The sequence below is a fragment of the Chinchilla lanigera genome, unplaced genomic scaffold (genome assembly GCF_000276665.1).
Source record: "Chinchilla lanigera isolate Chin_1 unplaced genomic scaffold, ChiLan1.0 scaffold00027, whole genome shotgun sequence".
NCBI lineage: Eukaryota > Metazoa > Chordata > Mammalia > Rodentia > Chinchillidae > Chinchilla > Chinchilla lanigera.
The window spans coordinates 2,228,814-2,242,786 of NW_004955428.1; the positions used below are offsets into that span (position 1 = coordinate 2,228,814).

The window sequence follows — 13,973 nt, forward strand, 5'->3', positions numbered from 1 at the left end:
TGCTATAAACATGGGCATGCATGCATGGATGTCTGTAACCCTTCTGAGAAGACACCCATAAGAGAATCCCTGGGTCAAATGAATTTCTAGTTTTAGGTTTTTGAGGAATCTCCATATGGACTTCCATAGTGGCTGTACTAGTTTACATTCCTACCAACAAAGAAGCAAGGCTCCTTTGTTCCTTGCAGCTTTGCCAGTTGTAATGGTTGATACACTGTGTCAACTTGAGAAGTTTAGAAGTATAATAAGCAACTCTGCAAGGTCCAGGGTCCTCACTTTGTAAATATCCTCATCCTGTTCAAGAGAAGGGCACTGAGACAGTGTGAGTGCTACACCCACCCTAGGGGGTTGTAGCCTATTTATAACATAAAGGAGTAAAACAGACTTGCTCTCCCCGCTTTTGCTCTTATTACTTTTGCTGCTGTCTGCTGCCTTAAAGTATTGCCCCTGTGCCATGCCACTCTGCCTTGAAACCAGCGGCTTATGGACTGAAACCTCCACAAACTGTGAGCTAAATAAACTTTTCCTTCCTTAATTTTTTTTTTTTTTTTTAGTACTGGGAATATAATTCAGGATCTTGCACTTGTCAGGCAGGCACTTGTGCCACTGAGCTATATCCCCAGCCCGCTTCCTTAATTTTGGGCATCGGGTATTTTGTCTCAGCAATGAGAGAAAAGTAACCAACACACCAGTATTTGCTATTGTTTGATTCCTTAATGATGGCTATTCCTTCTGAGTTAAGATGGAATTTCAAAACTGTGTTGACAAGGACATAGGAGTATGAGATTTTACTCCTACTCTGTCAGCAGGAATGTAAATTGACACAACCTATGAGAACAATCTACAGACTCACTCTTTCATTTAACAAATATTTAGAGTGGGCAGGGGCGTATAGCTCATAGCAGAGTACTTGCCTAGCAAAAGGCGCTAGGTTTGATCTCAACCATTACAAGAAAAGAAAACAGAAAAACAAAAGGAAAGACAAGACTTACTGAAGATCTAGTGCCATATTCTAGGTATTTGGGACATCTATCACATCTTTTTTTTTTGGTACCAGGAATTGAACTCACAACCTTACACTTGCCAGGCAGGCATTGTGCTGCTGAGCTATATCCCTGGACCTTGGTTTTTTGTTTTTTTGGTTGCCTATCACATCTTAAACTGCATATATCATTTGACCTAGCAATTCCAGTTCCAGGAATTGATCTTTTGCAATGAGTTTTTAATAGCAAAATCTTGTAAATTACCTAAATATACATTGGTAAAAGCCAAGTAAAACAAATGACAACACATCCATACACCAACATATTATTTGGCATATGAAAAAAAGGATTTTTGATGCATTTATGTGAAAAAACCCACATGACATATTCTTAAGTAAAATATGTTATGTAGCAAACAGTATAAAGTACTATAACTTGTAAGGGGATGTGGATGTTTTGCATAGCATTATGTCTGGAAATGCACATAGAAATGGTTAAAATTGGTTTTCCCCAGAAATAGAAGTGGAAAGGTGGAAAGGTAAAAGAAAGGCTTTCATCACATGTACTTTTGCACTTTCTGATTCTAAAATATGTGAAATAATTGTATGTTCATCAAAGTAAGCAAAATGTGTAAATTATTTTATTTTAAAATAAAATGTTATAAAATGTAAAATAGAAATGAAGATAATTTTTAATTATATAAAAAATTATTATACAATGTTAAATGGAAAAAATAGGGTAAGATTACATGTATGTGTGTGTGTATATATATATATATATATGTGTCTGCAATTGTATATACCCATATAACTTAATTTTTCAAAGTAAATATTTAAAAAACATACATAAAATATTTTTAGGTAAAAAGGGACTAAAAGTGACATGGGTATTAATATTAGTTATTTTCATTCTTTCTAATCTTTCTATAATGAGTAAATGACACTTTTATAATCAGAAAACTATTATAAAATTATAATTAGAAAATACCAGCTGACCTAACAAATAACAATTAGGAACAACTGAAGGTGCATTGAAATAATGAACAGTAAAGAACTGAGAAAAATGACTCATACTGGCCTACTGTGTTGGGCCACAAGGGGCCTCTGAACCATACAGAGACAAGGGGCAGGAAGGGTTTCTCAGAAAGATTTTCGAGACTGTCACAAAAACCCAGTGTCATATACTTTCCGTATCTTGTTACAACCATAAAGATAAGGAGAACAATCTGGAGACATTGGTTACAATGGAAAAAAAAAAAAAATAGTATTACTCCATATATACCCATGAAGAATTTAGGTCCACATAGGCAAATAAATGCCTTCGTGAACAATTGAAAAGTTGACTGTCTGTGACATGCTGTTTACTCACATGTAAAACAGGTCAGATTCCATTAAAATAAGCCTAAGGAGATATATACATACACCACATTGTGTCCTGATTATACCCGATTCTCACTGAGAGCATCAAGAAGTGCTTAAAACCAGAGCTCTGCCTGGGATGTAGAAATATATTCATTAAGTACCAATTTTTCTTGTTTTCCTTATTTGACCTTTATCTAATTCCCTTTGTGAGAGTCAGTCTCATAGCTCATAGCTCTGGGCTTGAAACAAGCAGCATGAGTGTAAACTTTAGAATTTGCTATATTTACTTTTCAGCTAATAGGATTTTAAAAATCATAATCTGCTTAAGAAAATAAAGAAAAACACTTTTTCAGGCCCTGAGCCTCCTGCTTGTCTTTGTTTCTATTTTGAATACCAAGCATGGTGCCTTGTAGCCACATATACTACTTAATAGGTGTTTGTTTAAGTGAACTGGCCTTGCCATAGCCTGTGAAGTGACAAATACTCTGAAACTGTAGGACTGAAGTTAGCTAAGTGTAAAATAAATTTAAAATGTGACCTTCAACATGACAAAATGTCAGAAATCACTTCAACAAGTATTTTAAAAACCAGAACTCAGGCAGGAACCTCCAGTGACCCAGCAAGGCACCCAATGCAGGGCACATGTGGCTGGATCACCCCAGGTGAGGACCCCCCCAAGGCCCCAGTGTGGACACACACACCAGCAGTTGGTAAATCAGATGAACGAGCACTGTGCTTTGGCATACAGGCAGGCAGAATAGAAGGGGGCAGGTGGGACAGCCATTCTTTCCTTTCTTTTGATATATATATATAAAATATATAAATATATATATATATATATATATATATATATATATATATACACACACACACATATATATCTCAAAGGGCTGGGGAGAATCCCAGCAACAGAATGCCAACCACAGCCCCCACATCCAGAGGCCAAGATCAGCTCTATACTCAGCACAAATCCCACTGCAAAACTGGCTGGAGTACATGACACATTTCTGAATCAGACGTGGACCTACCACCTACACAACTGCGAACACCAGAGGAATTTTACTCCATTTATTTTTCTATGTTTTTTTGATCGGTTTGCCTTTTTCTGTCTGGTTGAGGTATATTCAGTGTAACTTTGTCTTGTTTTATTTTTTAAGGTCATTTCTGTTTTCTGTTTTTAGTCTCTTCTCTCTCTTTTCTCTTTCTTTAATGACTTAGATTTATTACCTTCCTTTATGCTTTCATCTACTTGTCTTCTAAGCCTCTTTCGCCAACTATCTTGCTTGATTTATACTTCTATGTGAATAAACACTGTCTCTTCCCTGCCCAGTCCACTTTAATACTCCTCTGCTTCCTCTTCCATTCTTTCCCTCTTCTGTTCTCCAGTTTCCCAAAATTTGGGTGATCATCCTATGCCCCTAGTCTTGCTCTTACTATATAGGACCTCACTTGTCTATCTTGCTCCCATTTCTCTTAACCTCCCACACGCAACAGGGCAAAATCACTCCACTAAAGGGAGAATCATTGCATATAGGTTCCTAGTATATATGCTGGATTCTGTTATATAACTGTAGAATTTTCCCCTATGATTACAAGTATCAGGCTAATAGTTACCACAGTTTGTCAGTAGCCAGGCTGCATTTGAGACTACTGTTAATTATACTACTTTAGGCAGGATACCACACCTGCCATAATCAGTTTTTCTCTGCTGTATGACAATAATGTAATTGTATGGGATCATTACCATCACCATAATCCAGTATCAAAGGAAGGGGTGCTGAGTCAAATACATTAACAACTTCTCATTCTCAACACATTTGGGATGGAAAGTTCTTCAAACAGACACAAAGACCAAGAACCACATCTATTTAGAAGATATACCTGTGCAACAGCCATTTCCTAGGAAAGCCTCAATACTAGGGATAAAACTATTTATCGTAAGAAATCTATAAACATAAACACAGAAAACAAAACAATACAAAAAGTACAAAACAAAATGACAAGACACAGAGGCAAAATGTAGCCTCACACTCCAGCCCACCCAGAACAAGTCCAGAACACAACAAGATATATGAAATTAGAAGTCAACCATTGGAACTTTCTGAAATTACAGCAATAGAAGTGAAAAAAAAAAAAGGCAGAGGTTATAGAAAAAAATAATCTCTAAGATACAAAAAGAAACGATGATTAAAATGAATGACATTAAAGCAGACACATTTAAAAAAAAATAGAGGCATTCAGGAAAACAATGGAAAGCATGAAAGCACAACACAGGAAAGAAACAAAATCCATGAAACACATTCAAACAGAAGTCCAGGAGGTTAAAAACTCCACTGAAAGTATATGCAACAGACTAAATGAAGGCAAGGATAGAATATCAAATCTAGAAGACAAGATTGCCACCATCAACCATGAAAAGAAAGATATCTTAAAAACAGCAAGAGACCATGAAAAATCAATCCAACAGCTACAAGATGAAGCAAAGAAGAACAACATAAAATTGAATGGAGTCAATGAGAAAGCTGGAAGAGACAGTGCGAAAGACATTTAAAAAAACCTCTTCACAGAAATAATAGCAAAAAGCTTCCCAAACATGGATAAAGAATTTGACATGCAAATAAATGAAGCATATAGAACTCCAAATAGCCATGAGCAAAATAAATAAATCTACACCAAGGCACATAATAATCAGGATTCCAGAAATTCAGCACAAGAATAGAATATAAAAAGTGGCTAGAGAAAGGAAATAAATCGCCTATAAAGGAAAATCCATCAGAATCACAGCAGACTTCTCAATACAAACCCTCAAATCAAGTAGAGCTTGGAGTGAGGTATTTCAAACCCTAAAAGAATATAATCTTCCACCCAGGTTGCTGTACCCCACAAAACTATCTTTCAAAATCAGTGGAGAAATAAGATACATCCATGACAAAGAACTGAAGAAATTTATGACTACCAAACCAGCTCTACAGAATGCTCTGAAAAACATTAGGAAGAGGTAACAAAGACCACAAACACATAAGCACCGATAGAAAGAAGAAACCAGGCAAGGAAAACAATTAAACAGAAGAGAAATACAGGGAACCAACAACAGGAAAATGACATGAAAAAGATAAGCTAGTACATATCAGTTACAACCATTAACGTAAACGGGTTCAACTCGCCAATCAAAAGAAACAGACTGGCAGAATGGATCAAGAAACAAGATCCAACAATATGCTTCATTCAAGAAACACATTTCACTCAATAAGAAATTCATAGACTAAAAGTCAAAGGATGGAAAACAAGTCTCCATGCCACAGGAACTCCAAACAAAGCAAGAGGAGCTATCCTACTTGCAAACAATGTAAACTTTAAGCCAAAACTGATCAAAAGAGACAAAGAAGGTCACTACATACTTATTAAAGGAAAACTCCAAGGAGAAGAGATAACAATCATAAACATATATATACCAAATACTGGTGCAACAAACTACATAAAACAAATATTAACAAACATTAAAAATCAAATAAGCACTAATACAATTATGGTAGGGTACCTCAATACTCCACTCTCACAAATAGATAAATCAACCAAACAAAAACATCAATGAAGGGGCTGGGGATTTAGCTCAGCAGCAAAGCACCTGCCTGGCAAGTGCAAGGTCATGAGTTCGGTTCCCGGTACCAGAGAAAAACCAAAACCAAAACAATAAATAAATAAATAAAAACATCAATGAAGAAATAGTAGAATTAAACCAAACCTGTGATCAAATGGACCTAGTAGATGTGTACAGAGTGTTTCACCCAAAACATCAAAATATACATTCTTCTCAGCTGTACATGGGACATTCTCCAAAATAGACCACATATTAGTCCACAAAACATGTTTAAGTAAATGTAGAGGAAATGAAATTATCCCACACATACTATCTGACCATAGTGCAATGAAACTGGAAATCAATGACAAAAGAAGCCACAAAAACCACATAAACACATGGAAATTAACAATACTCTCTGAACAATGAATAGGTCACAAAGGAAATTGAAGATGAAATTAAACAATATATACAATTAAACAATAATGCTGACACAACATACCAGAACTTATGCAATGCAATGAAAGCAGTCCTACAACAGAACTTTATAACAATAAACTCTTACATCAGGAAAACAATACAAGGTCAAATAAACAACCTAATGATGAACTTCAAACTTTTAGAAAAAAAGAATAAATCCAATCCAAAGCTCATAGAATGGAGGAAATTATGATCATAAGAGCAGAAATTAAGGAAGCTGAGGCTAAGAAAACAATACAAAGAATGAATCTAAAAGTTGGTTCTTTGAAAGAATAAATACTCTGGTGTCTCGTCAGATTTTACAAATCTTTGACCTTTTGAAAGAATAAATAAAACTGATAAACCATTAGATAACTTCATCAAAAAGAGAAAAAAAACCCATATATTTAAGCAATTAGGAATGAAAAGGGGGAAATCACAGTAGATCCTACAGAAATCCAGAAGATCATCAATACCTACTATGAGAACCTATACTCTAGTAAGGTAAAAAAACACAGAAAAAAATGGACAGATTCCTACACACAATAAAATTGCCAAAACTAAATCAAGAAGATATAAGAGTTCTAAATAATCTGATATCAGCCAACAGAATTGAAAATACAATTAAAAATTTACCAACAAAGAAAATCCCAGGCCCACTGTGAATTCAACAAGAAATTTAAAGAACTAGTGCTACTAATGCTGAAACTCTTTTTAGGAAATTGAAAGGAAAGCAGTGCTTTCAAAATCATTCCTGGAAGCAAGTATTACCCTGATAAAACCAGAAAACCCAACCAAAAAAGAAAACTACAGGCCAATCTCTCTAATGAACATAGTGCAAAAGTCCTCAATAAGATACTAGCAAATAGAATACAGCAAATCATCAAGAACATATACCATGACCAAGGAGCAGTCATAGCAGAGATGCAGGGATGGTTCAACATACACAAATCAATACATGTAATACATCATACTAACAGAATTAAAGACAAAAAAAATCACATGATCATCTCAATAGGTGTAGAAAAAGCTTTCGACAAAGTCTAACACTCATTCATGATAAAAACCCTACAGAAAACCTGAATAGATGGTCTTCACTTCAATTTGATAAACGCCATCTATGGTAAACCAACAGCCAACATTATACTTTATGGACAAAGACTGAAAGCCTTTACTCTAAAATCAGGAAGAAGAAAAGGATGTCCACTGTCACCACTCCTATTCAATACAGTTCTGGAAACATTAGCCACAACAATTAGGCAATAGAGAGGAATAAAAGGAATAAGGATACGAAAGGAGGAAGTCAAAATATCATTATTTGCAGATGACACGATATTCTACATAGAAGGCCCCAGAAACTCCATTGAAAGACTTGTAGACTTAAACACCAAATTCAGCAGTGTAGCTGGATACAAAGTCAACCCTCAAAAATCAATAGTATTCCTGTACACAAGCAACAAACTCACACAGAGAAATCAAAGAAACAATACCATTTACAATAGCATCCCCAAAAATGAAATACTTGGGAATCAATCTAACAAAGGAAGTAAAAGATCTATACAGTGAAAATTACAGTACTCTGGAAAAAGGAAATTGAAGAGGATAGCAGAAAATGGAAAGATATTCCTTGCTCATGGATAGGAAGAACCAACATAGTGAAAATGGCCACACTCCCAAAATTGTTATACAGCTGTAATGCAATCCTGATCAAAATATCATTAACATACCGCACAAAACTAGAGAAAACATTCCTAAAATTCATTTGGGAAGAGAAGAGACAGAATAGCAAAAACAATGGTGGGCAACAAAGACAAATCAGGGGCATCACAATCCCTGGCCTGAAACTATACTATAAAGCTACCATCATAAAATCAGCATGGATTAGAAAAAAAACAGATTTGAGGTTCAGTGGAACAGAACAGAAGATGGAGAAGCAACTCCATACACACTCAACCACCTAATATTTGACAAAGGGGCCAAACATGTGCACTGGAAGAAAGACAGTCTCTTTAATAAATGTTGCTGGAAAAACTGGCTATCTACATACCAAAGACTAAAACTAGACCCACATCTCTCACCATGCCCTAAACTAAAGTCAAAATGGATCAAAGATCTAAATATTAAAACAGAAACACTAAATTCACTGGAAGAGAAAATAGGCAGGAATCTTGAAGACATTGGTGTAGGCAGAGACTTCACAAACAAAATCCAAACCGCACAGGAAATACTCCAAAGAATCAAACAAATGTGATCTCACCTTATTAAAAAGCTTTTGCACAACAAAAGAAATTACCAATAGAGTGAAAAGACAACCTACAGAATGGGAAAAAATTATAGCCAGTTGTCCCACAGACAAAGGGCTTATATATAGAATACATAAAGAACTGAAAAGAATCAGGTCCCCAAAGTCAAAGATTCATTCCAAAAGTGGGCATCTGAGATTAATACACACTTCTCAGATAAAGAAATACAAATGGCAAATAAACACATGAAAAAATGTTCAACATCACTGGCAAGCATGAGGTCCTCAGTTTGAGTACCAGTACCAAAGAAAAGGGAGACAGACATGCAAATTAAAACAACACTGAGATTCCAACTCACCCCCAGAAAGAATGGCTATTAGCAAGAAATCAACCAATAACAAATGCTGGCAGGGGTGTGGGGAAAAGGGAACCCTTTTTCACTGTTGGTGGGGGTATAGACTGGTGCAACCACTATGGAAATCAGTCTGGAGATTCCTCAAAAAACTAGGATTACAGGTCCCACTCAACTCAGCTATTTCCCTTCCGGGTATCTTCCCAGAAGAATTAAAAACATCAAACCACAGTGATATATGTGCACTCATGTTTATAGCAGTGCAATTTGTAATGACTAGATCTTGGAAAGAATCCAAATGCCCATCAATCAAGGAATGGATAAAAAAGATGTGTTTTTTTGTAATGGAGTACTACTCAGCCATAAAGAAGGACAAATTTGAGAGTTTTATAGGTAAATGGATGCAACTCGAGAGCATATTCATAACTGAAATAAATCAGCCCCGCATGTGTAAACATCGTATTGTCTCACTAGTGAGAGAAAGTGAATGAGTAAATAAGATCCAAAATGTACAATAGATATTGTAAATTTAGAAGAAACTCTTCAAAAGGAAAGAGAAACTGGAATGGGGGAAAGCAGGAAGGAAAGAAAGGAAAAGGAAAAAAAAAATGTATATATACAAGACAGTTAATATAGTTATACAGCTAGTTTCTCTTAGTTTATTGAAAAGAAAGGTTTGTGCTAATATTGTTTGGGCAATATTTCTACCCTGTTTTGAAACTTTTATTGTTATTTTTTTCTTTCTCTAAACTAAACTAAAATTTAAAAAACTAGAAATCAACAGTCATAAAACTAAAGGTTTAGCATTTCATTAAGACAATATCCTTTATAATTTGAATAAATTAATAACATAAATTTGACTACATAGAGATATATAGAGATATATCTATATATATGTATATATCTGAATCAATGCATGAGTAATACTACATGAAATGTTCAATATAAATAAAACTTGAGTGGGATCAAAATAAGTACTTCCAAGTAAATTCAACTCAGTAATTTACTGAGTGTCTACTATGTGCAAAAATGCAGTATCCTAGGATCTAGTAAGATACACAAATAGTAGTCCTAGCGGAAATTAACTTAGAATTAACTAGAAAATAAACAATAGGACTGCTACCTCCTAATGACAATTTTTTGGCTGCTCAGGAAAATAACAGGGCTTAGAGATGATGTAATATTACACAATGCTCCAATCTAGCACATCTTAAGTTAAATGGCTTTTGAAAATGACTTAATGAGAATTGGTTTGAAAAGTGTCTCTGACGGAGGAAATGGCTTTGATGGCTACTTAGATACCACAAAAGCATAGGGTCAAGGCATTTCAACATTAGATCCAAATTAGCTGGATGACTGCAGGTTTCCTAGGTGCTTTACAGAAACTGATCCTCAGAGAAATGCTGATAGCTGTGACATTCTTCCTTCTTCAACTCTCGGATCCCACAAAGTTGGCTGCTTTTCAGAAGGGCATTAAGTAAGAGCCTAAGGAGTGAGAAACATCAGGTCCCTGGCTGAGTGCTCTCGGCACAAGTAGCAGCTATAGCCACCAAGAAGCCACCAGGGGACACAGTTAGAGCAAGGAAAGGACTTGGATGGGCAGCTGCCCATCCAAGCAGGAAGTTCTCCAAGTCACATCCCTCCAGCACACAGCAGTGGCAAGTATCTTTCTGTATCCGTGTGCCTCACACTTGAGAGCCGGTGTTAGAACTCGGCATTACAGAAAATATACCCTTTACAGTAACAGTTCCTTCATATCAATAATGTTACAAAAACTGGAATTTGAGATACTGGGGAAATCCCATCCCAGGTCAAATATTTTCAGAACAGCAACTAATAAGTGAAAACATTTAGAATTCTTAAGATACAATCTATCAGCTTAAACAATACACACTGATTTTATACATACATAAAAGATTTATACGAAACTAATAGAATTTTCCAGTGTTGTTAATAGGAAGATCTGAAAGGAAGGCAATTAAATTCAGTCTTCATTCCAAATAAATGTAAAAATTTTTAAATGCAAAATATAATGCCAAACCAGAATTTAACTTATAAAATCATTTTAAACAATCTATTTTATGGCAAATAAAAGCAAGCACATCAGAATAACTTTATATACTTTTAAAAAAATAGGAATTTTCTCCTCTTTTTTTTCCTTCTATTATAAGTGAAAAGAGAATCATAAATCCTACTCATTTTTCTTTCAAATGTAAAAAAGTACTTAGGTTTGCTTCTTGGTTTTTTTTTTTTTTTTTTTTTACTTTTAAGAGAATCTTGTGTTCAGTAAAGCCTGCATCAGTAAATAATATTTCCAGTATGTATGCAAGACTGTGGGGCTGGGGATTTAGCTCAGTGGCACAGCATCTGCCTGGCAAGCACAAGGTCATGAGTTCGATTCCCGGTACCAGAAAAAAACAAAAACAAAAACAAAAACAAAACAAAAAAAAAAAGACTGTGGTTTGGTATGAAAAATACCAATATTTCTCTTAAAACAATTATTAATATGGAAGAATATGTTTAAAAAAAATAAAAATTATTTAAACATTAGGACATAATAAGCATTACTTGATCATTAGTCCTGGACATACAGCAAAAGATACTCCACAAAATTAAGCTAAATCATTACAACTTAAATGAGCCCCACCACATGAGGAACCACTGCAGTTACTATCATAATTTGAGGAAGATGTGAAGTAGGTTCCGCAGTACACAGCCATACTTAAAACATACTCATTCTTATGATTGTCCCACTTTTACGTATTAGTTTAAAAATAAATTTAATTTTAAAAGATAGAGTTTTAAATTTTTGGTGTCATTTGACATTCTAACTTTTCCAACTTAGTGAATGAAGTCCATTATCTCACTGTAGTCTTACTTTACTGATTATAGCTCTTTACAGGGATATTAATCATACCACTTTATTCATTAAAAGGATTATTCAGGAAAAACATTCTAATCCCATCCTCAGGATCCATGCTGCTCAACTACAAAGTTTCTACGATACATAGAAAGAAAGCTTAAATCCTTTTCTATGTTCCAAGTTTCCTTCTGTCAGAGTGAATCCTTCAGACTACAGCTATAAATGCCTTCACAAAAGGACACTGAAATTTAAAAACAGTAAGTACAAATTAAATTTCCCACAATGCTTTTCATGTACCCCACACGTGACAGTACCTCCGTTTTTAATGATAGTCCACTGTTAAAAAATATTGTTGCGACAGCAATGTAGGATACAGTTATTTCTGGCTTCAGTGGCCCTAAAAAGAGAGAAATGAATTACTATTAGAAAAGAAGTTCCATTTTGAAAGAAGAATCTATTGGAGGAGTGAATGATACTTTAACTAGTGTTAGCGCCCAGGTCCTACAGTCCTGAGACAGCTAAGCATTTGCTGTGACACAGCCTGGTTCCAGGAGGCTAAGGGACTATGACTGTCTGGTTCAGCACATTACCCTCAGATGGGAGAACAGGTAAACAACAGCCTTCAAGATAGTTTTTAATTATACCTGTGATGGTATCATTACTGATACCAAAATACCCTCCAATTCAAATAAAAGAATGAATGAAGTTTCTGCTCTAATTTAGCAAACATTTTATTTCTTCTAGCTTAACAGAAATAAAGTATTTATACCCATATTCAGTTCTGCCCAAGAGTATTCATTCTATTGTTATGTACTGAGCACCTACTATGTGAATGAGATATTACCTATAGAAAACCGTACTTTAACAATATATTGCTATGATTTTAATGATTAAGTTGTGCTAGGTCCTGGGGACACTGTGGTGAACCAGATAGGCCTCATCCCTGCCCTCCAGAAAATCTTCTCTAGGAATTGAGCACATGCATTAATGCTGTAAAAATAGGGGTTACCCTGATATTTATAATATCATTTGTGACTTGTACACAATCAGCTGGAAGACATAACATATTAACCCAAGAACTAGATTCTTTTAAAGGATGTAATTCTGAGAAAATGCCACTGCATACCCATGCACAAGGGGCTCTCCAGTAGTGTAAATTGTGCCCCCTAAAGATATCTGGCAATATTTGGAAACTTATTGTTGGCCCTCACTCTGGGTATAGGGTGTGCTACTAGCATCTAGTGGGCAGACATCAGAAATTCTGCTATACCTCCCAGGAGACACACAACAGTCCAACAACAAATTATCATGTCCAAAATGTCAACAGCACCCCAGCTGAGGAAACTTAGTATAACCGAACATTTAAAAATCTGAGATCATCTCATATTTGACATTATATTCATCTTTTCTGCACTGAACTCAGTAGTATCTCTTCAAAACTCATGTCTACACAGAAATCCAGAAGCTACAAATGTGAACTTATTTGGGAATAGGATCTTTGCAGATATAATCAATTTAAGATGAGGTCATATTGGGTTAGGCTGGTTACTAATACAATGACTTGCATTCTAACAAGAGGAAAATTTGGATAGAGATGTACACACCAGGAAGATGGCCTTCTGAAGACAAGAATAGCGACCAGGGTTATAATGCACAAGCCAAGGAATGCCAACAAAAGCTGGAAGCAGCTAAAAGGAAGGCTGTGTGTGTGTGTGTGTGTGTGTGTGTGTGTGTGTGTGTGGGGAATCAACCCAGGGCCTTCTCACTGAGCTGTATCTTCAGCACTTTTTATGTTTTATTTTAAATCTGGGCCTCACTAAGTTGCTAAGTTTCCTAGCCCGGGCTCCAACTTCCTCCTGCCTTACCCGCCCAGAATGCTGGGATTATAGGTATGTACCAACATGGCTAACTTGGTGTTTTTGGTTTTTTTTTTTTTTTTTTTTGGTGCCAGGAATTGAACTCAGAACCTTGTATTTGCCAGTCAGGTGCTTATACCACTGAGCTATATCCCCAGCCCCAACATGGCTAATTTGCAGAATATCTTGATTTTGTATTTCTGGCCTCCAGAACTCTGAAAGAATAAATCTCTTTTGTTCTAAGCCATACTGTTTGTGGTAATTTGTTATTTAGGTCCT

At 35.5% G+C, this 13,973-nt stretch overlaps 1 protein-coding gene across 3 annotated transcripts in view; it reads right to left on the reverse strand.

The window, feature by feature from the left end:
- Slc10a7 (solute carrier family 10, member 7) overlaps window positions 1-13,973 on the reverse strand; it is a 250,861-nt gene that overhangs the window by 229,473 nt on the left and 7,415 nt on the right. For all 3 annotated transcript variants that reach the window (XM_013515325.1, XM_013515326.1, XM_005386663.2), the window contains exon 2: window positions 12,153-12,235. In XM_013515325.1, coding sequence (XP_013370779.1) covers window positions 12,153-12,235 — 83 coding nt within the window. The remainder of the gene's footprint in view (window positions 1-12,152; window positions 12,236-13,973) is intronic.